Source organism: Narcine bancroftii, chromosome 1 (assembly GCF_036971445.1).
Source record: "Narcine bancroftii isolate sNarBan1 chromosome 1, sNarBan1.hap1, whole genome shotgun sequence".
Classification (NCBI taxonomy): domain Eukaryota; kingdom Metazoa; phylum Chordata; class Chondrichthyes; order Torpediniformes; family Narcinidae; genus Narcine; species Narcine bancroftii.
The window spans coordinates 125554027-125579581 of NC_091469.1; the positions used below are offsets into that span (position 1 = coordinate 125554027).

At 44.5% G+C, this 25555-nt stretch overlaps 1 protein-coding gene across 4 annotated transcripts in view; it reads left to right on the forward strand.

Annotated features, from left to right (window-relative positions):
- The window catches only part of jmy (junction mediating and regulatory protein, p53 cofactor), a 124998-nt gene that overhangs the window by 76955 nt on the left and 22488 nt on the right, over positions 1 to 25555 (forward strand). For all 4 annotated transcript variants that reach the window (XM_069938372.1, XM_069938380.1, XM_069938389.1 and 1 more), the window contains exons 6-7: positions 7825 to 8012; positions 22289 to 22372. In XM_069938372.1, coding sequence (XP_069794473.1) covers positions 7825 to 8012; positions 22289 to 22372 — 272 coding nt within the window. The remainder of the gene's footprint in view (positions 1 to 7824; positions 8013 to 22288; positions 22373 to 25555) is intronic.

Below are 25555 nucleotides of genomic sequence, written 5' to 3' on the forward strand. Positions count from 1 at the left end.
TTACACACTGGATCAGGTCATTTTGTCTTCTTATCATTTTATCATTTTAGGGGGTTCGAGGCAAGCCATCTCTATTGTGTTCCATGTACGGTTCCCAAATTTGTTCAAATAATGTGACTTTATTTTTTAAATTATATGTTTTTTTTCCAATGGAATACATTTATTCATCTCTATGTACCATTGCTGTACTCTCAGGCTTTCTTCTGATTTCCAAGTTGACATTATACATCTTTTTGCTACAGCTAAGGCTATCATAATAAATCTTTTTTGCATTTCATCCAGTTTGAGGCCTAATTCTTTACTTCTTATATTACTTAGAAGAAAGATCGCTGGAATTTTTGATATGTTGCTTTTTGTGATTTTATTTAATACCTGATTTAGATCTTCCCAAAACTTTCTCACATGCCCAAATTACATGTACTGTTGTTCCCATTTCCTTCTTACAGCGAAAACATCTATGGATCCCATTTATTTAACTTTTGGGGCGTGATATATAGCCTGTGTAACCAATTATATTGTATCATGCGTAACCTCGTGTTTATTGTATTTCTCATCGTTCCGGAGCATAGCTTTTCCCATGTTTCATTTTGTATCTTTATGTTTAGATCTTGTTCCCACCTTTGTTTGGGTTTATAGCTTATTTCATTATTTTCCTTCTCTTGCAGTTTGACTGTTTTCTTTCTTATCACTCCCTTTCCTGTCACTTTCCTCTTCTTCCAGCTGAGAGCCCTGCTGTCGGGCATCTCTCAGCTGGTCATGCTGTGTACGTTCACTCCACAGCTGGGACCCCTCCCGTCGGTGTTTTCCTCTTCCTTAGTGTGCGCATTGCGCACTTCTGTTTGGCTCAGAGAGCCATTTTTGAAGTCCCATGGTCGGGAGGTCGCAACTCTGCGGGGTCGCCGCTAACCTCGGGGAGCGGGCTCCTCTCTCCGTGGCGGCTCCCTACCTCTTCATACAGGTAAGGCCTTCTCCTTTCTCTTCCGGTGTCTTTTCTTCTTTTTTTTCCCTGTTGTTTTTGCTTTTTCCTTCTTGGGTGCCATTTTCTTTCTTTTCTCCACACCTTTATCTTTTATTTGTTGTGTTTTGTGTTTCTTGAACTTTGTGTTTTCTTCACTTTATTTCTTCTTTCCTGGAGAAGCCTGGTATTCTCCTACCAGCCACTATTCCATCACGTGACTCCTCTGATAAATCCCATCATTGAGGGGGAGGGAGACCTCAGTGATCCTGTGGATTGACCTCCGATTTGATGCCCTACAGCACCAGTACCACACTGTGATGCAGCCAACCAGGGTGCTCTCAATAGAGCTTCTGTAGAAAGTTAACAGGATGGTGGCTGATAGATTTGCCCACCTCAGTATTCTCAGGAAGTTCAGTCATTAATGTGCCTTCCTGACAAGTGAGGAGATGTTTTGTGTCTAAAATAGATCACTTCTTAAGTAGACTCCAAGGAACTTAGTGCTCTCCACTGCCAAGCTATTGATGTGTACTGGAGAGTGGTCAACTCTGGTTTTCCAAATCCACAATCATTTCATTTGTCTTCTCTCTAATGAGACTCAAATTGTTTTTCTCGCACCTTTTCACGAGATTTTCCACCTCTTTTTATTTCGACTCATCGTTGTTGCTGATGAAGCCAACAACTGTTGTGCCATCTACAAAACTGATGACTGTTGGACCTGGATCTGGCATTGCAGTCTTGGATCAGTGGTGTGAACAGGAGCAGGCTGAGCACACAGCCCTGAGTTGCACCAGTGTCCAGCGTGATGGTGGTTGTTGTTCTGTTGCTGACCTGGTCAGACTGTGGTCTTTTCATTTGGATGTCCAGAATCCAGTTCCAGAGAGGGGTTTTGAGTCCTAGTGAGGATAGCTTCTTCACAAGCCTCTGGGGTATGACCATGTTGAATTCTGAGCTGAAGTCGATGATCAGCACCCTGGCATAAAAGGCTTCATTCTCCAGGTGAGGCAGGATGGAATGTAAGGACAAGGCTATAGCATAGGGCATGGGTGTGGACGAGATGGTGAGTCAGTGGTTGAATTGCAGGCCACACTAATTTTTTGGCGGTGTTGGACTGTGGGGGGGGGGAGGGAGATGGTGGCAGCGCTATACTGATAAATTTAAATTGCAGGCCATATCCGAAGGCCTGCGGGCCGGATAAATTGAGATCATGGGCTGGATATCTAGTCCGCAGCCTTCATGCCTGTGAGCCAGATAAGTTTGGATCAGGCCTGCAGGCCATAGTTTGCCCACCCCACTTTAGCATTATCAGTGGAACAATTACGTCTAGGCAAATTGAAGTGGATCCAATGTCTCTTTGATGCGTTCCATCACCAGACACTCAAAGCATTTCATATTTGTGGGGGTCTGTGTCCTATTTGATACACGGACAAAGCACTGCTGCAGCGATATGTTGAAAATGTCCGTAGGTATCTCTATCAGTTAGTCTGCACAGTTCTTCAGAACCTGACTGGATTTGCTGTCTGGTCCCGGTGCCTTGAGTGGATTCTTCAAGGGGCCCATTCATCAGGGGGAGACGGAGTTTTCTTTGGCATCAGCCTGTTCTCCTTGTCAAACTGCGTGCAAGGTATTCTGTCTGTCCAGAAGGGAGGTGGTGTAGTCTTTGAATCGCATGCTTGTCTTGTGGTCTGTTATGGTGATCCCTTGCCACATGCGCCACATGTCGTCGGTGTCGCCCAGCTGACTATGGATCTATGTGTAACTACGCTTTGCCTTCTGGATTGCATGGGAGAATTCAGCTCTGGTATCTTGGCTCCTGTCCTGAAACCAGCATGATGAGCTCTGAGAAGTGCATGGACCTCTGTGTCTAACCAAGTTTTCTGGTTGTGTAGCATTTGATCTCCGTGACATCCTCAATGCACTTGCTAATGTCCACAGTCACTGAATTTGTGTACTCCTCAATGGCCGTTGTAGGTTGCCTCCTCCCAAAAATCACTCCAGACTGTCGACTAAAGCAATCCTGTAGCAATGCTGTGGTGCACCCCCCACCACCCCACCAGCCATATTCTGATCTCACTGCAAACAGGTTTTGTTCGTTTTGCCAGTGGTCTGTATGCAAGGGTTAGCAGAACAGTTATGTGATCTGAGTAACCAAGGTGATATTAAGGGGCAGCCTTGTATACACAAGGGATGTTGGTGAACCTGATCCAGGGTATTCTATCCACTGGTGGTGAAATGTTGAAACTGTTGTAGAAGTTTTCAGGTTGGCATGGTTGCAGCTGCCAGCTACAATCAATCATGCCACCATCAGGGTAGGATATCTGGGCTTTCAAAATGGCACCATAAATCTGTCTTTGCTCCACCCTAATTTGCTGAAGGCAAAACTCACTGCGGCAATCAGCATGGCCTACAATTTCCTGGCCGCATAGAAGGGTCTGCATTTCACCAGCTGAACAAAACGTCTTTACAACAGAGATATTTGAGAACCAATTCTCGCTGATGTAAATCCATAGACTCTCTCCTCGAGTCTTGCTTGAAGCTACACCATCCCTGTCCATCCTGAGGGAGATAAGGCCAAGAAGCTGGATCACTGAGGCTGGAATGGAGTGCTGGAGTGACATTTCTGTAATCACCAGACCATACCAGCCTTGCAGTTCTTTGTGATTCAGATGCAGCCTCAGGTAATCCATTTTCTTCTCTCGCAATCTTACATTTGCGAGTAAGATCAATGGGAGCATGGGTCTAAGTCTAACCTTGATGCTGGCCCACCTTGCTGCGTTTCTGTTTTCTCATAGAGTGCTTCTGACAGCCTCCCACACATCTCCAGCAATCTGCCCTGCAGTTTGCTGCACTCTGGTACCTTTTCAGTATGTTGAAAGTGCTCAGTATCTTACCAATTCGATCCTTTCATTTGTAAATTCAGTTCATTTATTTTTAGTTTCACTCAGGTTTCACAATCATACACAGGCCGACCATCGTTAATAGCTGCAACAATCGGCCAACTTCATAGCCTGCTACACATTCAAGACTACCTGTCGGATTGATGTTTCTTGGTGGACACTAGGGCACAATACAGTATCATTCCCCCGACCAGCCTGGAGGCCCAATGCGGCAAAGTGGGCCGGGAGTTCCGAGCAGCAAACGGCTACAATATCCGAACATTACGCCACGGGGACAGACAATTCACTTGGAAGTTTACGATGGCAGCCGTGCAACAACCATTACTGGGTGCAGATTTCCTGCAGGCTAACTCATTGCTGGTGGTTATCATGCTCGGACATTTCAGTAACTCTCGCTCAAGGGCACTGAACTCACCAGCCCCCACCTGCACTCAGTGAGTACTGCTGACAACGAATTCACTTGGGTCCTAGCAGAATTTCCCTCCATCACCACGCCTCACTTCCATTCAGCAGAACCCAAACATGGGGTGAGGCACCAAATTGTTACAGAGGGCCCTCCCCTCCATGCCAGGGCACGGCATCTCCCCGATGAAAAACAACCTAGCCAGAGACGAGTTCAAAAAGATGGAGGAACTCGGCATTGTGCGGTGCTCCAATGGTCCTTGGGCCTCCCCTCTCCACATGGTCCCCAAGGCAGCGGGTGGTTGGAGGCCTTGCGGAGACTACTGCCGCCTCAATGAGGCCACTATACCAGACAGATATCCCACTAACCTGCAAGGGGCACAGATATTCTCAGAGGTGGACCTTATCAGGGGTTATCACCAGATCCCGGTACATCCCGAAGACATCTCAAAAACCGCCATCATAACCCCCTTTGGATCGTTTAAATTTCTCCGCATGCTTTTTGGGTTAAAAAACGCGGCTCAGACTTTTCAGAGGCTGTAGTGGGCTGCGATCTGCATTTTGCCTTTGTCCATCTCGATGACATCGCCAGCCACACCCACACTGAGTTTGTTGCCCACTTAAAACAATTATTCTCCAGGCTGAGCGATTTCGGCCTAACCATCAACCCAGCCAAGTGCCAGTTTGGTTGAGATACTATTCTCTTTCTGGGCCATTGTATCGACCAACATGGAGCCAGACTGTTACCCACTAAGGTGGATGCTATTCGCTCTTACTCTGTGCCATCGACAATGAAAGGATTATACTGATTGCAGGTATGGTCAACTTTTATCACCACTTCATACTTTCAACAGCCCACAGCATTGAGCCCTCTCTTTCCCCTCATGGCAGGACTCAATAAAAACTTACAATGGACCCAAGAGGCGACCAAGGCCTTCCAGGCAACCAAAAATGCCCTAGCCAATGCCACCCTCCTCCTTCACCCGCAGACAGACACTGAGACCACCATCATGACAGATGCCTCCAGCACAGCTGTCATGGTGTACATTTCCAAATTTACAACAGACATTGAACACATAGCTGACAAATCCAACATGGTAGCTGACACCCTATCCTGTCCGGCTATTTTGGTGGGGTGCACGACCCTATTCCTGGCATCGACTACATGGCCCTGGCTGATGTGCAGCCAGCAGACCCTGATATTCCAGCGTACTAGACAGTGCTCACTGGCTTACAACTGGAGGACATTCAGATCGCCCCTGCCAATCGCATGCTGCTCTGCAATACCTCGACAGGTAAACCTCACCGTCATTCCGGCTGCATGGAAAAGGCGGGTTTTCGACGGTCCACAACTTGGCTCATCCCGTCATCAGGACTACAGTCATGTCTGGCACAGCCTCCGCAAAGAGGCCACCCTGTGGACCAGGACTAGTACTCTGTGCCAGTCATCCAAAATCCAGACTCATATCAAAGCTCCACCACAGACATTCGAACCAGCACATCACTGCTTCAGCCATGTGCACATTGACATTGTGGAGCCCCTACCCGTATCCAGAGGCACTCTTTACCTTCTCAGAAGGGTCAACAGACCCTTAAGGCAGCCTTAATGGCACGGCTTACCAGACTTAACTAGGCCGACGAACTCCCTTGGGTCCTGTTAGGCATTCGTACCACACCCAAAGAGGATCTCAAGGCATCCTCTGCCGAATTAGTCTACGGCGCTCCCCTATTTATACTGGGCGAATTCGTGACACCCCCTGAAGACTTAGGGAAGCCCCTGGTAATCACATTGTCCCGACTACGCGAGCGCCTAGGAACCCTGGCCCACACTAACCGTAGACCCCACGGCTCACCCTATACTTACATCCCAAAGAACTTTACTGATTATAAATACATGTTTGTTCAGCATGGGGCTCACATACCACCTCTACAGCGGCCTTACAACGGGTCATACAGTGTCCTCAGAAACAACGGCTGTGTTTTGGACATTGGCAGCAGGGAAGAGACTTTCACACTTGACCAGTTGAAACTGGCCTACTTGGACTTTGACCAGCCCATCACCCATCTGACCCTACGGCGCAAGGGTCGGCCTTAAAAAGTGCCCTGATTGCCAGTTCTGGGCAGGAGGGGGATTGTATAGCAGCCCACACCTTGGGCCGACACAAGAAATGGCCGTCAAATGTGGCAACCGGCAAAACATCATGCGGGCCCCAAATCCGAAGTTCTGAAAACCGAAAATATTCAAAACCTGAACTTTTTTTCAGTGGTCGATATGACATCATAAGTGGAAAAAATTCAACACCTGACTTCCCCATGTTAGGCTCTGATGCTCTGTTAGCGCCGATTTGATTACAATAAAAGTTTAAAAAAAACAGAATCTTTGTTTCTGGCTGGGAAGATTCCAAACGGAACTGGGTCTAAGTCTTCAGCTTCGGCCGAAGTTGGCAACAGTGACTCCATTCTCAACACCGGGGGCTGTGCCATCCACATCAGAAAAGTCACCTTGGGCTCCCAGGCAGGAGTGGGAACCTCGGGCACCTGGGCAGGAGTGGGGACTGTAGTTGGGAACAGGCCGTGACATTTGGGAGGTGTTGGCGACCAGCGGCAGAGATCGCTTTTTTTTTGGGTACATATTAAACATTATTTCATGTAAATTTTCATGTCGTAGTTTGTTGTTGTTTAACCGCTCATGCTACTGTGCTGTTTTGGGGCTTTTTCAGTTTTGTTCTGAAAACCACAAAAAAACCCAAAACTGAATAATGTCTGGTCCCAAGCATTTCAGATATGGGGTACTGTAGTGGCCAATCCGATGACACTACCTTACGCAAGTGGCAATAAATGACACTGGACACAGTAGAGTCAGGAATCAGTCCCTTTATTGTGTTTAACCACAGCTTTTATAGTTCCCTCTGTGCGTTTCATGCTGAACCTTCTGAGATGCGGTGGTGACATCACTTTCCGGCCTCGGGTGTCGGGTGTCATAAAAAGCGCGGGCTCTTATTCGCGCACTTTTTCTAATTGCTGGTGCCTGGCTTGTAGCTGGAGGACTGGGACATCGTTGGAGGCTACGCACTCTGGTAATGCGCTTGCTTAACTGTTGTGGCTGCGCGCGATTCTGTTGAACGACTGTATCTGTATTTGTTTCATAAAACTTACATTATCCTCAGTACTTGCATTTGAAATAAAATGCATAGATTAAAAGTGTTACATATTTTTAAATGAAAGGTGCAGTAATTTTCATTTTATTTTCCTAAGTTAGTAGAGTGAAACCTTTGACAGAGCAAAGCTAGAGGTGAAAATTTGAAGGCATTCAGGAAATCTGTTGGAAAAATTATTTTAATTTGGCAGGTGACAACATATTCAAAGATTTGGGGAGAAAAGAGAGTTGGAAACACGGTGATAACCTGCAAGTATGGAGGGCTGGAAAGTGAGTTATTGAGAACTATGGTAATTTTGAAATGGAGGAAAATAATACCTGTTAACTTCATTTGCATAATTCAAGTATTCTCATCACAGGTTGAAAAAATTAAAACCATTTTAATCGTTTGATCAGTGATATTTGTTTCACAGAGAAGCGAGAGGAAGTTGTTTATTATGACACTTATGAAAGCATTGATGCCATGAAAGAAACCGAAGATTTGGCATCGTCAGTGCTCCCACAGAAAGTGGAGCTGCTGAAACTGCAGCAGAAAGTGCGGCAGCTTGAGGCTCGACGGAGTCGCACTTCAGCCAAGAAAGCTTACCTCAGAAACAAGAAGGTAAATACACCGTCTGAACAAACTGGCTTTTTTTTATTGTTTTTGTACAGCCTATTTTTATCTAATTTTTGAATTTATTAAGTTGTAAAAACCAGAGGATTCAGCATTTATGTTGTAAACTTTGTGTCTACAAATATATTATTTTGCATACCAAAATGTAATACATTTCCAAAGGAGTTTTCGATTTTTGTATGTAAACTGTCTTGCTCACTGTTTTAACCAGTTGGTTTCTGTTGGTCATTGATTGAGATTGTCACAATAGACAGACTAGAATGATCTTGAAACTAAGATTAGGATCAAGAACTCTGCCAGAGAGACAGTTAATTTCAAACTATAATTTCATTTGAAAGACATTGTCTTATATGAAAGTTCATGATGAACATCGCCAGGTTGAAAACAGTCTTACCACAGTTTCAACAGCGTGGCAACTTCACCACCAGAGGAGAGAACACCATGGATCGGGTGTACAAGGCTGCCCTTGGATACTCAGATGACATACCGTCTTGCTTACCCCAGTATACAGACCGCTGGCTAAATGAACTAAGCCAGTTCGCAGGAAAATCAGGACATGGCCGGGAGGGGCCACAGCATTGCTACAGGACTGGTTTCTAATCATAGACTGGAGTTGTTTCAGGGAGGCAGCCACCTGTATTGATCATGTAAACATCCTGGAGTACACAAACTCTGACTGGCAACATCAGCAAGTGCATTGAGGATGTCAGCGAAATCAAATGCTTCACAATCAGGGCCAACCAGAAACAATGGTTGGATGCAGAGGCCTGGGCACTTCTCAGAACTCATGCTGCTCTCATCAAGAAAAGAGACAAGATGGCACTAAGACAGCGAGGACTGAACTCTCCCGTGCAATCTGAAAGGCATGGGTATGAACTGAAGATCCATCGACAGTTGTGTGATACCGATGACACAAGACGCATGTGGAAAGGGAACAAGACCATAATAGATCATAAGATAACCTTGCGAGTTAAAGATGATGATGCTTTCCTTCTGTACAAACTAAACTATCTTTGATGTACAGTTCAATGAGAAGAACAGGCTGAAGCCAAGAAAAGCTCTGTATCCCTGATGAACGGGCTTCTTGCATAGTTGCAGCCGAGAAGAGGTGAACACTATCCAAGGTGAACCCACACAAGGCATCGGAACCAGACAACGCACCTGGTCGGGTACTGAAGGACTGCTCAGACCAACCAACGGAGGTCCTTACGGACATCTTCAACATGTTACCGCAGCAGTCCATCTTCCCTGTGGGTTTCAAAACAGCCATCATCATCCTGGTTCCAAAGGATTAGACCTCTTTGACTACCACCCCATTGACCTCCACCATTATGAAATGCTTAGAGCTTCTTGTGATGGCACACACTTCCCAGAGAGACTGGACCCATAATCAATTTTCCTATAGATAGCTTTCCACGAAGATGCTATAGCCTTGTCCCTCCACTCTGTCCTGGCCCACTTAGAGAACAACACCTCATATGTCAGGCTGCTGTTCATCAACTTCAGCTCAGCGTTTAATGCCATCATTCCCCAGAGGCTGGTGGAGAAGCTGTTCCTCACTAGGACTCAACATCCTCTCTTTGAGTAGATTCTAGACTACCTAATGAAAGGACCACAGTCTGTCCAGGTCAGCAGCAAGATGTTAAGCACTGTCACGCTGAACACTGGCACACCTTAGAGCTGTGTGCTTAGCCCTCTTCTGTTCACACTCCAGACCCACGACTGCAATGCCAGATCCAGCTCCAACAGAGTCATCAAGTTTGTAGATGACATGATAATGTTGGCCTCATCAGCAACAATGATGAATCAAAAAAAAGGAGAAGAGATGGAAAATCTCATGATATGGTATGAGAATAACAACCTGAGTCTCAACAGGAACAAGATAAGAAAGATAATTGTGGACTTCAGGGGAACCAGGAACAACTATCCTCCACTACACATTAATAGCTTGGGAGTGGAGAGAGTGGAGTGCACCAAGCTCCTCGGAAACACAACATCTCATTTGTTAGGAAGGTGCAAGAGTGACTGCACTGCCTGAGAAGACTGAGGCAGGCAAGGCTACTGGCAACCATCTTGTCACCTTTCTACAGGAACTCTATCAAAAGCTCTGGCTGGCTGCATTACAGTGTGGTGCTGTATGTTTGCTGCAGAACATTGGATTCGAAGTCAATCCACAGGACCATAAGAGCTGCAGGTGGTATCACTGGGGTCTCTCCCCTGTCCCCCAACTACCCCGCACACAGCATCTTTCAGCTACTCCCATTGGGAAAGAGATACAGGAGTATCAGAGTCAAAAACACCAGGCTGAGAAACAGCTTCTTATCACAGGCAGTAAGACTGCTGAACGACTGAAAATGGTGGCGCTGCCGGAGCTGCTGACCCGCAGAGAGCAGGAAGCAAAGACACAGCACTCCCACAAGAGCCAACCACCCAGTCTCACTGCCAAAAGCTCTGTTCAAGCTTTAAATGCCCTGTTAAAGGAGTCAAAGATGTTTTTATTTAAAATCAGGTATCAGAACCAGAATGCAAGAGGGTGCCAATGCACATAAGGGTTCCTTATCGTGTCAGAGATCAGACCTTGAACTCGGATTGCTGATGGTTTGGATTGGACTCTGTGTGACTGCAGAGGCTGCAGGAGCGCTGGTGGCGAATCCACGGACTCTTGATGAGTCTGGGGAGAGCGCTCTTTTGCTTCACTTTATGTCTGTTAGAGGCACTTCAGGCAATTTCTGCAGATGGTGAATCTGTCTGCCTTGCAGCAGGCAAAAGTCAATTTCATGAAATATGGCACTGTTTTTATTACATGACAATAAATTGAATTTTGAATCTTGAAAAGAACTGCTCATTACAACCCTCCCCATGACTACTATTTATTAAACAATATTTATTTATTTTTATATATGTATATATGTACTGCATATGTATCATTTGTTTGTATAAGCATTATGTCTGGATGTGTCTTTGCATGTTTTTGCACCGAGGACCAGAGAATGCTATTTTGTCAGGTTGTACTTGTAGAATTGTATGACACAAAACTTGATCTTGAATGTTTTGGGTAAATAATTAAACTTTTGCAGAAATGTTGCAGAATAAATTATGATTTCAGTCCAGAACATAAACTGGAAAGTCTAAAATTTTTTACAATGGATTTGATTCTTTTTTATTTGTGTGAGTTGCCTATTGAAAAATAATGCTGGAATGTGGCATGTTAGAATCATGAACTTTCATCTCTCTAGCCTACGTTTTATCTACATTAGATTGAAGATGGGTGTTGATGTGTCGTAAATTAAAATGGATTTTTTTTTGAGCTAGAGTAATTAAGCAAGATAAGTGGTACTGTCCACCAGTTCCATAATTTAAATTGATTTTGATATCAGACTCTAAATTTTAAGCATGAACATTTGTTAAAAATGCACAATCATAATTTTAAATAATATAATTGAGCAAGTTATTCACAGACTTAATTGTTTCTTATGTTTATATCTTGATACATTGTAAAAGAAAATCTATAGCATATTGTTAAAGACAGTTAATTGTATTTAGATCATAAGATGTACAGTAGGACCCCATCGAGACTGACCATTTAATCATGAGCTGATCCATTTTCGCACTAAGCCCCACTGCTCAGCCTTCTCCCTATAATCTTTGATGCCATGGCTAATCAAGAACCTATCAATCTCTGCCTTAAATACATGCAGTGTCTTGGCATCTGCAACTGCCTGTGGCAATATATTCCACAGATTTACCACCCTTTGGCTGAAGAAATTCCTCTTAAGCAGTTGCCCTTCAACCCTGACATTGTGCCTCTTGTTTTAAACTCTCCCACCATGGGAAAAAAGTTATTTACTGGTATTGTCAAAGTATTAATACCCACATTTTCATCTGATTTAATGCTGGTGGCTCATGGTGTTATTAAACTATATACTAGGAAACTGAATATATCATATGGAAGTTTATGTCAAAAAATATATTTTAGCCTATTTTTGTGTTTACATCTTAATGTACAATATTTGCCCCATGGTCATTTCTGTCCAGCAGCTTCTGCTTCCATATCATTACAGCACAAAACAGACCCCTTCGACCTTTCTGATCTGGCCGAACCATTTTTCTACCTAGTCCCACTGACCTGCACCCAGTCATAGCTCTACATACCTCTCTCATCCATGTACCTGTCCATATTCTTCATAAATATTAAAATTGAGCCCATATTCACCACTTCAGCTGGCAGCTTGTTCCATGCTCCCACCACTTTCTGTGTGAAGAAGATCCCCCTCATGTTCCCCCTAAACCTTTCCCTTTTCACTCTTAATCCATGCCCTTTGTTTTGTATCTCATGTACCCTCAGTGGAAAAAGCCTATCTAAATTTACTCTGCCTATCCCCCTCATAATTTTAAATACCTCTATCAAATCTCCCCTCATTCTTCTGTGCTCCAGGAAATAAAGGCCTAATTTGTTTAACCTTATTTAACTTAGTTCCTGAAGTTTGGGCAAAATACCAATAAATCTTCTCTGCACTCTTTCTATCTTATTGATATCTTTCCTGCTGCAGTTAAGTGACAAAAACTGCACACAATATTTGGCCTCACCAATGTCTTGTATAACATAACCACAACATCCCAACTCCTATACTCAATATTTTGATTTATGAAGGCCAATATGCTAAAAGCTCTCTTTAAAATCCTATCTATCTGTGACGTCACTTTCAGGGAATTAAGAATCTGTATTCTCAGATCACTCTGTTCTACCGCACTTCTCAGTTCCCTACCATTTACCATGTATGCCCTTTCTTAGTTTGTCCTTTCAAAATGCAACACCTCATGCTGGTCTGTCTTAAATACCATCTGCCATTTTTCAGTCCATTTTTCCAACTGGTCTAGATCCCTCTACAAGCTTTGAAAACCTTCTTTGATGTCAGTAAGACCTCCAATCTTAGTGTCATCTGCAAACTTGCTGATCCAATTTACCACATTATCATCCAGATCATTGATATAGATGACAAACAACAATGGTCCCAGCACCGATCCCTGAGGCTCATCACAAGTCACAGGCCTCCAGTCTGAGAAGCAATCATCCACCCCCACTCTCTGGCTTCTCCTGACCACCCACTATCGAATCCAATGTACTACTTCACCATGAATACCGAGTATCTGAACCTTCCTGACTAACCTCCCACATCTTCTTTCTTTGACTTGGCTTCGTGGATAAAGATTTATGGAGGGGTAATGTCCACGTCAGCTGCAGGCTTGCTTGTGGCTGACAAGTCACCTCCCACATATGACCATGTCAAAGGGTTTCCTAAAGTCCATGTCAACATTCACAGCCTTTCCTTCATCAACTTTCCTCAAAAAACTATTAAGATTGGTTAAACATGTCCTACTATGCACAAAGCCATGTTGACTAACCCTAATCAGTCCCTGGCTATCCAAATAATTGTACATCCAATCTCTTAGAACATCTAATAAATTACCTACTACTGATATCAGGCTCACCAGCCTGTAATTTCCAGGGTTACCTTTGGAGCCTTTTGTTTAAACAATAGAACAACATGAACTATCCTCCAATTCTCTAGCATCACACCTGTGGCTAAGGACATTTAAATATTTCTGCCAAGCCCTTGTAATTTCCTCACTAGCCTCCCTCAAGGTCTGAGGGAATATATTGTCAAGCCATATATGCTCAAGATACCAAGCACCCCGTCATCTTTAATCTGTTTAGGTTCTATAACCTCACTGCTTGTTTTCCTTACTTCCCACAACTCTGTGCCCATTTCCTAAGTGACTACTGTTGCAAAATAAAACATTTATGATCTTCCCCATCTCTTTTAGCACCATACATAGATGTAAACTCTGATCTTCGAGGGGACCAATTTTGACCCTTACTATCCTTTTGCTCTTAGTATACCTGTAGAAACCCTTAGGAATTTCTTTCTTGAAGTTTTTCTTGCAATTTTTATACTCCTCAAGTACCTTATTTGCTCCATGTTGCCTATACCTGATAGACACCTCTCTTCTTCTGAACCAGATCCACAATATCGCTCAAAAACCACGGCAGTACTACAGAATAAAGAGACATCGTACAGTGCGAGGGTGAACCAGTAATTGACTTTATTATTTGAATTCCTCGCGCTGCGCATAAGGGAACACCCACTTCTGGTAACGTGTGGGCCAGCTTCCAGAAGAGACATCATCATGTTGCGGCATCAATACCTGGCCAGTGGTGCGCCACCTGGAAGCGGGGAGTTCCCCTGGGCAACACATGGTGTCAACTGCAGGCTTCTCATTGGGAGTGAAGGGGGGCTCGCTCTATCTTGAGTCAGCTGACTGGAGCGGCGATTCGGCCTGTCTAACTGTGCTGTCGCTTGGCCCACTACACCACCCCTCCCCCCTCCACCCAGAATCGCTGCTACCTCCGAGCAGTTTTCCATACAGTCTCTGTGCAGTCGGCCTCTGCGCCTGACCTGGGAGTTCGGGGCCGGAAAGTCTGAGTCCATTTGCACTACCTTGAGGCGGTCAATTGTGAATCTGTCCTGTCGTCTGCCAATGTCCAGTATAAACACGACACCATCTTTCTGCAACACCTTGAATGGGCCTTAGTAGGGACACATTAGGGGTGTTCCTTGTCCTCTCAACACGAAGATGTACTCGGTGGACTGTAGATCCGCAGGGATGTGGCAGGGTGGAGAGCTTTGTCAGGAGCGCCTGTTTACCCGCTTGTACCTTCAACCTCTGGAGGACATCTTAAGGTGCTTGGCTGCGGGCCAGGGTGGGGAGGGGGGTGTTTGAAATGAATGTCCCCAGGAATGTTAGTTGGGAAACCATACACCATCTTGGCAGACGAGGCTGGTAGATCTTCCTTCGGTGCTGTACAGATGCCTAAGAGCACCCACAGGAGCTTGTCCACCTAATTTGGGCCTTGTAGTCGAGGTCTCAGGGCTGCCTTCTGGTGGTGGTGGAAATGCTCAACCAGGCTGTTTGCCTGAGGGTGGTAGGCCATGGTGTGGTGCAACTGGCTGCCACAGAACTTAGTTAGGTTAGCCCAGAATAAGGAAGTGAACTGTGCTCCGCAGTCCAAGGTAACGAGGGTCGGGACTGTGAAAAGCACAACCCAGGTGGGTAAAAAGGCTCTGGTGCACGTCTCTGTGTCGCATTGTAGACAGGGGTATGCCTTCTGGCCAACAGGTAAAAGAGTTGATTGTTGTAAGCAGATAACCGTTGACAGGGAGTGGGCTGACAGTGTCTATGTGCATGTGCTCAAACTCGAAAGTCGGGTGTAGGGCGTTGGTGTGACTATGCATCTTGCTGTGTTGGCACTGCAAACAAGTTTTAGCCCACAGGGTCACGCCTTGGTGGAGGCTGTGTCACACGAAATTGTTAGACAACAGGCGGACTGTAGACCTTATGGAGGAGTGGGACAGACCGTGGATCTGGTCGAAAACCCGTCATCGCCAGATCGCAGGTAAGATGGGTCTAGGGAACCCTGTGGGTACGTCGCACAATAGGGATGGGCCTCCTGTTGAGGGGCAGAAGTCGCTGACCTTCAGGGTGATGATGGCAGTCCGGTAGACCAAGACGCTCACATCTTCCGCCTGGTCCTTTGCCAGCTGGGTGACGTCGAGTCCCCCTGAGATTGCAACGATCGTGGGTCTGGATAATGCGTCGGCCACTATGTTGGACTTGTCTGCAATGTGGTGAATGTCCGTGGTGTACTCAGAGATGTAGGAGAGGTGTCGCTACTGCCTTGCTGACCACGGGTCTGAGACCTTGCTGAGTGCATAGGCGAGTGGTTTGTGGTCTGTGTAGGTGGTGAAAACCCTTCCCTCTAACATGTATTGGAAGTGTATCGCCAGGTACGGGACCAACAGCTCGCAGTCGAACGCGCAGTATTTGAGCTCTGACGTCTGGAGGAGTTTGCTGAAGAAAGCAAGGCAAGGGGGTGCCAGTGCTTGTCGATCCATTGTTTCAGCACTGCGCCCACTGCTCTGTTCAACGCGTCTATTGTAAGGGCCAGGGGGGAGTTTGAGACTGGATGTGCCAGGAATGTGGCCTGCTCCAGTGCTGCTTTCGTGGTCTGGATCGCTTCTGTGGTGTCCGGTGTCCACTGGAGCATCTTGTCGCTGAACTTGATGAGGTCGAACAGGGGCTGCATGAGGGTGGCCGCTCCCGACAGGAAGCGATGATAGAAATTTACCATCCCCAGGAACTCCTGCATGTCTTTGATCATGCTCGGCTTGGGAAAGTTCTGGATTGCCTCTACCTTGTCCGGCAGTGGAGGCCAATTTTGAGGAAATGAGAAAGAATCTAGAATGTGTGGATTGGGATAAATAAACTGTTTTCATGCAGGGACATACGAGGTAAATGGAAGACCTTCAAAGGTGAAATTTTTACAGTACAGAGTTTTGTGTGTTCCTGACAGGATTAAAGGCTGGCAAAAGGAATCACCTTTCTAGGGTGATGCAGTGTCCCAGGAAGTTGATTGTCCCTAGGCCGAACTGGCACTTGGCTGGGTTCACCATGAGTCTGAACTGCTGCAGTCTGCCAAAAAAGCAGGTCATGTGCGTCCTGTGTGTACTGGTTTTGGGGGTGATGATGGGGACGTCATCCAGATAGATGAAGTCCCTACTGACCATGTCCTTTAGTTGGTATTACGTCTGGGCTGCGTTCTTCAGTCCAAAGGGCATCAGTAGAACTTGAAAAGGCTGAAGTGTGTGATGATGGCCGTTTTCAGGACGTCGCTGGGATGCACCAAGATCTGGTGGTACCCTTTGTGGGAGTCCCCAGGCCCGTGTGTGCACTGGAGTCCCGGCAGTCTCAATGGGGTGCTCCATGCCATGTGGCAGCTTGGCATTGTGGAAATTGGGTGCTATAGGGCCAGGTACTTAGCCAGTAGGCAGGCATACTCATTTTGTTCCAGGGCATGGATTTCTAACGGCAGAAAAGGGTGCTGTCGCAGGGTGAGGGGGAACGATTGAAAAGTGGTAGCATTCACCAACCAGCATCTCATCACATACACCAAACGTTCATGTGCCCGGAGGAAGTCTGCTCCGAGTAAGGGCTAACCCATGGCCACGATTGTGCACTTCCACTGGAAAACTGTGTCTGCTGCGTGGATTGTGACCAGGTGGGTTCCTTAGCTGTGGATGGAGGAGCCATTGGCCGCTTACAGTGGGAGGCCCTTGGGGTTGTATTTGGTCTCAAAATACGATGGTAGTATGAGCCTTATCTCTGCACCCATGTCTTCTAGGAAGTCTCTTTTTGTTCGTTGGTCCTTGAGGTAGAGTAGGCCTTTATGAGCACCAACCGCCGAGGCCACTATCGGCGCTGGCCTCCCTGCTTCCTGTCGCCATGCTTGGTTTGGCGGTGGGGTAGGAGCACGGAGGGGTGCACCGCCAGGCATTTTGGCCGCATCTGCGGTGATAGAAACTGTATTCGTTTGTTTCTCTGGGCGCCTGTAGCATTGTGATTGTGCTGCAGCCACTGCTGGGGGGTCTAGTGGGGTTGTTGAGGCAGTGGCACCAACAGTATAGACGGGCTGCACATGGATGGAGCTCTGCTGTGGGGTGCAGAAAAGTCTGTCTGCCTCCTTGGCTACCAGGTGCAGGGATCCGAAATCCATGTCAGAAACTGCCAAGGAGACATGTACCGGCAGCTTGGAAAGGAACAGGACCTTGAAAAGGAAACAGTCTGTGTCCGTCTGCCAGGGCCACCATGTCATGGATGAATTTGGAGGGGTTCCTATCGCCCAGGCCCTGCATATTCATGATGCGAGTGGCGCACTAGTTCCGGTTGAGTTCCAAGGAATCGAGGAGGAAACGCTGAAATGCTCCTACTTATGCTCCATGGGAGGGTTCTCCACGAAGGAGCTTACTTTGGCTGCGGTGATGTCGTCCTAAGCGCTGATAATGTGCCAGAACTTGGTGTCCTCTGAGACAATGCCTCTGATGTAGAAGTGTGACTCAGCCAGTTGCAGCCAGTTTCTGGGCTGGCTCGCCCAGAAGGGCGGCAAATGCACGTCCACCATGTTGGTCGCAGCCACTGCAACTGTAGTGGTAGCAGTATCCTGGACCCTGTCGCGTTTGATGAGGGTTCCAAAGACATTGGAACCGTTGGGGTCACCATTGTAGCGTCTGCTACGGCAGCACTACGGAATAAAGAGACGTCTACACAGTGCAAGGATGAACTAGAAACTGATTTTATTATTTGAATTCCTCATGCTGTGCAGAAGGGAATGCCCACTTCCGGGTGACATGTGTGCCATTTTCCGGAAGGGACGTCAACATGGAAGCGGGGAGTTCCCCTGGGAAACACATGGCGTCAACCATGGGCTTCTCCTCCAGACTGGGGTGGCAATTCGGCCCGTCTAATCTTGCGGTCGCTTGGCCCGCTACAATTTCTTTTTCCAGACTTTAATCCTGTCAGGAACACACAAAACTCTGTACTGTCAAAATTTCACCTTTGAAGGTCTTCCATTTACCTCGTATGTCCTTGCATGAAAACAGTTTATTTATCCCAATCCATGCATTCTAGATCCTTTCTCATTTCCTCAGAATTGGCCTTCACAAATTTAGAATCTCAACCCGAGGCCTGGACATATACTTCTCCATAATTAACTTGAAACTACTGGCATTATGATCACTGGACCCAAAATGTTCCCCAGCACATACTTCTGACACCTGTCCTGTCTCATTCTGAAATAGGAGATCCAGTATTACACTCTTTCTATTGGTACCTCTATATATTGATTTAGAAAACCTTCCTAAACACATTTGACAAACTCCAAGCCATCCAACTCTTTTACGGTATGGGAGTCCCAGTCAATATGTGGAAAGTTAAAATCTTCAACTATCACAAACTTATGTTTCCTACAACTGTCTGCTATCTCTCTACAGATTTGCTCCTCCAATTCTTGCTGACTTTTGGGTGGTCTATAATACAGCCCATGAGTGTGGTCATACCTTTCCTGTTCCTCAGCTCCATCCATATAGCCTCAGTAGATGAGCCCTCTGGTCTGTGATATTTTCCCTAATGAGTAATGCCACTCCTCCCCCTTTCATCCCCCCTTTCTATCACAACAGAAGCCTAGAACATTGAGCTGCCTATCCAGACCCTTCTTGCTACCACTTCACTAATGGCCACAATGTCATATTCTACAGGCTAATCCATGCTCTAAGATCGTCTCTCTTTCTTCTTACATTGAACATTTCCACCACTTACAACCCATTGACTTCTAATGTTACATGTAATTTTCACATCATCTTTCCCCTCCTCCACTCCTTTATCTGCTCTGGCACTCTGATTCCCATCTCCCTGCAAATCTAGTTTAAACCTCCCCCCAAGAGCAGCACTAGCAAACCTTCCCTCAATGATATTAGTCTCCCTCCAGTTCAGATGCAAACTGTCCTGTCGGAAGAGAGCCCAATGATCCAAAAATCAGAAGCCCTCCCTCCTGCACCATGTCTTTAGCCACGAGTTAAGCTGCATGATCCTTCTATTTCTAACCTCTGGCATGTGGCATGGGTAGCAATCCTGAGATTACAACCCTGGAGGTCCTGTTCTTCAACCTAGCACCTGTCTCCCTGAACTCTCCTTGCAGAATTTCCTCACACTTCCTACCCATGACATCTGGCTGCTCACCCTCCCTCCTGAAAATGCCCTGAACTCAATCTAAGGTATCTCGAACCCTGGCACGTGGGAGGCAACGTACCATCCAGGATCCTTAATTCCTTTCACAGAGCCTCTTCTCTGTCCCCTTAACTATGGAATCCCCTATCACTACAGCTCACCTCTTCCCCTCCCTTCCCTTTTTAGCCACAGGACCAGTTTCCATTCCAGTGACCTGATCGCCATGGCTTGTCCCTGGTAGGTCATTTTCACCCCCCCAAAGAGTATCCAAAATAGTATACTTGTTATTGAGGGATGCTCTGCACTAACTGTCTTTACCCTTTCCCTCTCATGAATGTCACCCAGCTACCCTCCTCCTGCCTCCTAGGTATGATAGCATCCCTGTACTTTTGTGTATCACCCCTTCAGCCTCCCAAATGGTTCGGTTCATCCAACTCCATCTCCAATTCCTTAACTCAGTTTGTCAGGAGCTGTAGCTGGATGCACTTTTCGCAAATGAAATCATCAGAGATACTACTGGGTTTCCTGATGACCCATATTCTGCAAGAGGAGCATTCCTCTGCTGTGGCTGCCATTCCAATGTCTATGACTAGAGGAAAAAAAAATGTGGTATATAAAACCTGACCTTACCTGTGCCTGCCTTGCTGAATCCTTTTTGTTCCACAAAATGGGGTGGCCCTTAATTCAACTCCTGCACCACCATCTCAGCCCCTATTTGCTAAAGACTTTCCACTTTGACTCATTCCACTCCAACGATGATCGCTCCACTACACAGTTCCTCACTTATAGTGATGCTTGTTTCACCTGACCTTAATTGTCCAATTAGCAACTCTGCTGAGTCTCACCTTTTTAAGCCTTTGTCTTCAACAATTGTATTCAGTTGCCCAAATGCATTAAAATCCCTTTTTATCTTGAATTCAAGCAACTGGCAACCTCAAGCAACTGGCAAAAGAAGTTGCTGAAATTAAATGGGTGAAAAATATGGAAGTTTAAACTTGGCACATCTCGCTGTTAGTTCTCCATTCACGCAACACGCAGTCTCAAGCAACTGGAAAATTCGCTTATCCTGCATCTGCAATCCCCATAGGTGCTGGATATCAAGGGTTTTACTGTATGAGTTTCCAGTAAACTAGATGATGGCAGATATCTAGTATATCTACTTCTTCCTTCAATCTAATACTACCCTTCTTGAATGCACAACCACACAGAGCCACTGGCACTTACCAGGAGGCTCCGATAGCTCAGTGGTTCTTACATTGAACAAGCTGAATCTTGTAAACCGGGGTTGCAAGTTCATTCCTCACTGGGGCCTCACTTCTGTGAGGGGTGCTGGACAAAGAGGCGACTTCCTTACAGTAGACAAAATTAAAGAATTTCATGCATGTTCAATTCTAAATGTAGTATTATGTGACAATAATGAAACCTTTACCTTTAATAGATTAGATGACCAGAGCCCAATATTTAATGTAGGAAAAATAAATTCCTTCTTTATGAAATGATGTAAGGCTCTTCTTGGTCTGACCTTTCTAGATGTCAACTGCTACATTCAAATATATGTTTATGACCGATTAACTCAATTCTAATGCACCATCCAGGTCTTCAGTGGTAGCTGTTGATTGGCAATAAGATAAAAATAGAAAGTCTTGCCTTAGGAATGCTCTTAAAATTTTTCTATGTGTGCAAATGTTAAGATTCAAAATTAATCAAAAGCTCAAAGAAATTGATCGTGCTATTAAATGTTTTGAATATTATTGGAAATTTTAAATCTTCAATAAAATATTAATATACTGGAAAATATTTAAAAACTGACGCAAGTTCAAAACCCAGTTTATTGATCACGAAGGTGGTGATCTATTGCTTTACTCCATAAAGAGTTCAATGTTGTGGTTCTTTCCCATCATTTTAGGACACCCCAAAGACTTTGGAATCAAGTTGACATTGAAGCAATTTCTGAAGTCTGCTTAATTCAGAAAATGGGCCACTCAGTTGTGCACAGCAAAAGACCACAAAGCTCCTTGGCTCAATTTGACCTCCAACTCATATCTGACTTTGGCATCCAATGTAGACATTAAAGAGAAACAGACATGCAAATATGCAAATTAAGAGCAAGGGTAGATCTTGTGGTACCTCACTGCTACTTCACCATTTAATAAGGTTGTGACTTTCCATTTCTGTTACTTGCTATACGTTTTCTTCACTCCTTAATTTATCAAGGATGTATCTATCTCTGCAAGGAGGGTGATGCCAGTGCCTCAGTGTGGAACTGGTTGGCCAGAGCTAGATTTTGGGCCATTGTCAGTAACTGGATATGGTGTGAGGTCAGGAAATGACACATCTTTTGTCTGAGGGATATAACAAAAAATGCTAGAATTCCCTTGATTATGTTCATTATTTTTTGATTCATTGCTCAAAGCATTGCTGGTTTAGAAGCTGCCACATATCTCATTCTTCTGGACCAATAGAGGAATATTTGTGAATAAGTTTAGTACCTTTAATGCTGGACAGCAAAGTTACTGCTTTTTAGATGCCTCTTACAAATGGTCTTGGCAGACAGAAAATCATTGAAAATATCGACTCAAACTAATTTAAAGCAGCTGAATATTGGATGTTAATATGTTAATTTCCTACTAATCTTTATTTTATAGGAAATCTGTATTGAAAACCACAATGACAAGATGAAGCAACACAAACAAGTTGAAGATTATAAATCCCATCGTGCAGTTCAGCTGGTGTGTGAAATTTCCATTTGTAGTGTTTTGTTCCTAATGTTCCTTATTGGCTGCACAGTTAGCATAATGTTATTATAGCGCCTGTGACCCAGGTTCGAATCCAACGCTACCTGTAAAAAAGTTGTATGTTCTTCCTCTGGTGAATTTACCTTTTATGGTGACGGCCTATAATGGAGAGCAGAGTCGGGAGCCATCTTTCAGAACTGAGGGAGGTGGGGCGAGTGGTGCAGTAGTACCACCATGACGTCAAACATACACGTTGCAAGTGAAAAATTAAAATGGGCATTCTCTTTCACCCAAAAGAACAAAAAACTTTATCCATCACTCATATGAATTGAATATTGATCCTTTAGAGACAAATCACAGTTGCTATTGCCCTGTATCTGAACACACTGAGCCCCCTCTCCTTTGCAGCCACTTTCAGCGGCATTCCTTTTATGGAGGAGGTGGAGCGACTACACTCCACCTTTAAGTGTACTCCCCTAGGCGGATGGAAGCTGGAGCATGTTCCAGCAGTCCATCCGCCTTTGGGCCTTTAATGGAGGTAAGTGCAGCAATGTAAAGATGGAGATTCTCTGTCTTTACATTCGCCTTTTTTTCTCTATAAAAGGGCCTATTGATTCATCACCCTTGCTGATTTCCAGAAATTCCTCTTTTGTTACCAAACAGTATTTTTCTTTTAGGGTGGAGGAATTTACACATGATTGACTGTAGGGGAGCTCCAATTATGAAAGGATAAATGATTTATAATTTTCATTCCCACAAACAAGAATAGTCTGCTGTTGAACAGATCGCTGTAGTACTAGAGAACGGTAGCTTTCTAAACAAATATGGCAACCAGCCAAATTTAGATCACGTTATACAGACCTCAGGGAGAGAATCCCAGTGGTTAACTGAATGAAGAAACTTCTCTCATTTCAATGCTAGATAGTTTCCCAGGTTGAGTCATGGAGCGATACAGTACAGAAACAGCCCTTTGAACTCTAAATCAGTGTTGACAATCCCATTATCTTACTTTCCCCACATTCTTATCACCTACCCTCAGGTTCTGCCACTTGTCCATCAACTAGCATCAATTTATAGTACCTACCATCCAACACATTAAGATGTGAGTGGAACCCAGAGAAAACCCACATGACTACAGGGAAAAGGTGTAAATTCCACATTTGGGATCAAATCCTGATTTATGGTGTTGTGAGGCAGCAGGCTCTACTAGCAGCACCTGTGTTTTGCCTAAACTTTTGGTTTTTTGGGGTTCTTTAAATGGGAAGAACAGTCTGGTTTCTTACTCAAGCCCCCTAAGAATTTTGTGTTTCAGGCACCTAAGCTCAGTTATGCAGGCCTAGTTTACACAATCTCTTCCTATATGGCAAAGCTGCCATCTCAGGTTCCAATATGGTAAATCTTTGTTGCATTCTCTATCCTTTATGAAAAGGAAACTAAAGCATCATCCAGTGCTCTAGTTATAAAAGCCAACTTAACAATTTTCTTCCTAATAACTGTACCAATATGACAATATTCATTGGTTGTGTGCAGAGACATCTAGGTGCTTTTGAACATAGTCATTCTCAATGTGTCATCATTTTAAAAATGCTTTGTTTTTCTGTTTTATCCAATAAAATAGATGACCTCAATTCTTCCCCATTCATTTAGCTTTTGTATATCCAGTTGAAGCTTTTTTACATTGTCCTCCCTCCTTTAAAATGAACCTAGTTTCATATAATTAGAAAACCTTGCAAATATGATGACTGGTTATATCATTGCAAATGGTTAATACCCTGTGTAGGTTGTGAATGACTCACTTCCAAACAATAATAAATAGAATCTTCCACTAATTATAACTTGTCAGCCAAATTATTTTTCCAAGTCTTTCCTATCTGCACATTAATTCTCAGTCCATGCCGACATACTATCCCCAATTTCACACGCTGTAACCTTACAGGCCAATCTCCGACATGAGGCAGTATTTAAATCTAAATCGATTTCATCATTACTTTATTAAAACCAGTATGGATTAGTTTCAGGTAATGCACGGGTTTCCTGAAATTGCTCTGTGAGAAAGTTGCAAATGATGTCTCTTGGCCACTTAAGTACTTGTGCTCAAGTGCCATTGGACCCCTCTTGCAGAGCCTATTTGGTTTTTTTTAAATATTGTTCATCATTGTATAACATATAACACTACAAGCTAAACATATATACACACACACACATTTGGATGGATCAAAGAATATTTTTGTAAAAATAAGCATGAGTTATGCGCTGTTTTACAAGATGCACATTGTTTAGAATCCCACTTCATTTCTGATTACTGAATGCTTAAAATTGCAATGAGCTAATGTTATGAAATTGATAGAAATGGATTAGTCACCTTGAAGTGTGAAAAAATCAAAACCCAATAAACTGTGCTGGATGTAAAATTTTACAGAAACGGAGGGATTAAGAGAGCACATATGTGGGCAAATTTATGAGAAAGGCAAAAATTATGGAATGAAGATTCTGAATAGTAACTGGAAAATAGAGAGCAGCAGGTAGTGAAGGTGTAGAATTCTTGATGTGTATTCAATATAAAAACTTTAATAGATACCAGCAAAATGAATACAAGAGGAACAGCCATGGATCTCATTTTAGGAGATAAATTGAACAGGTGTAAGGGACAATGGGGATGCATTTTGGAGGAGGTGATGAAAAAGCAAGTTATTAGAAAACCTGAGTATCAGAATACATTATTTAGAAAGCTGTAGGTTAATCAAGGATGAATCAGACAAGGGAAAAGAACAAGGTGATAACTAAAGGAAGCTACTCATTTGATCTAAAATCAAGGTGTCTTGACAGACTGATCAGAAATCTAGTAATGTGTTGAATGATCAAGGTAAAATGGCAAATCAGATCCAAAGTTGGCTCAGATGGTCAATGGCCATCTTAGTGACAGAAAGATTGGAAGCAGTGTTAAATTCCATGCATTTTGTATTATTGAGCAAGAGTTTGGACATATGCAGGGATCATTATTGAAAAAGTTTCAGATGATATCAAGGATGTCAGTGTAACTTGTAATGAGGAATACAATTGTAGGCTGGAGGAAAATATTGATGTGCTGGGTGTTGAGGAAAAAGTGGCAAATGAAATCCAATCCAGAAAAGAGTGGGGAGAGCAGAAAAAAAACGAAGGAATAACATCTGCAGAGTT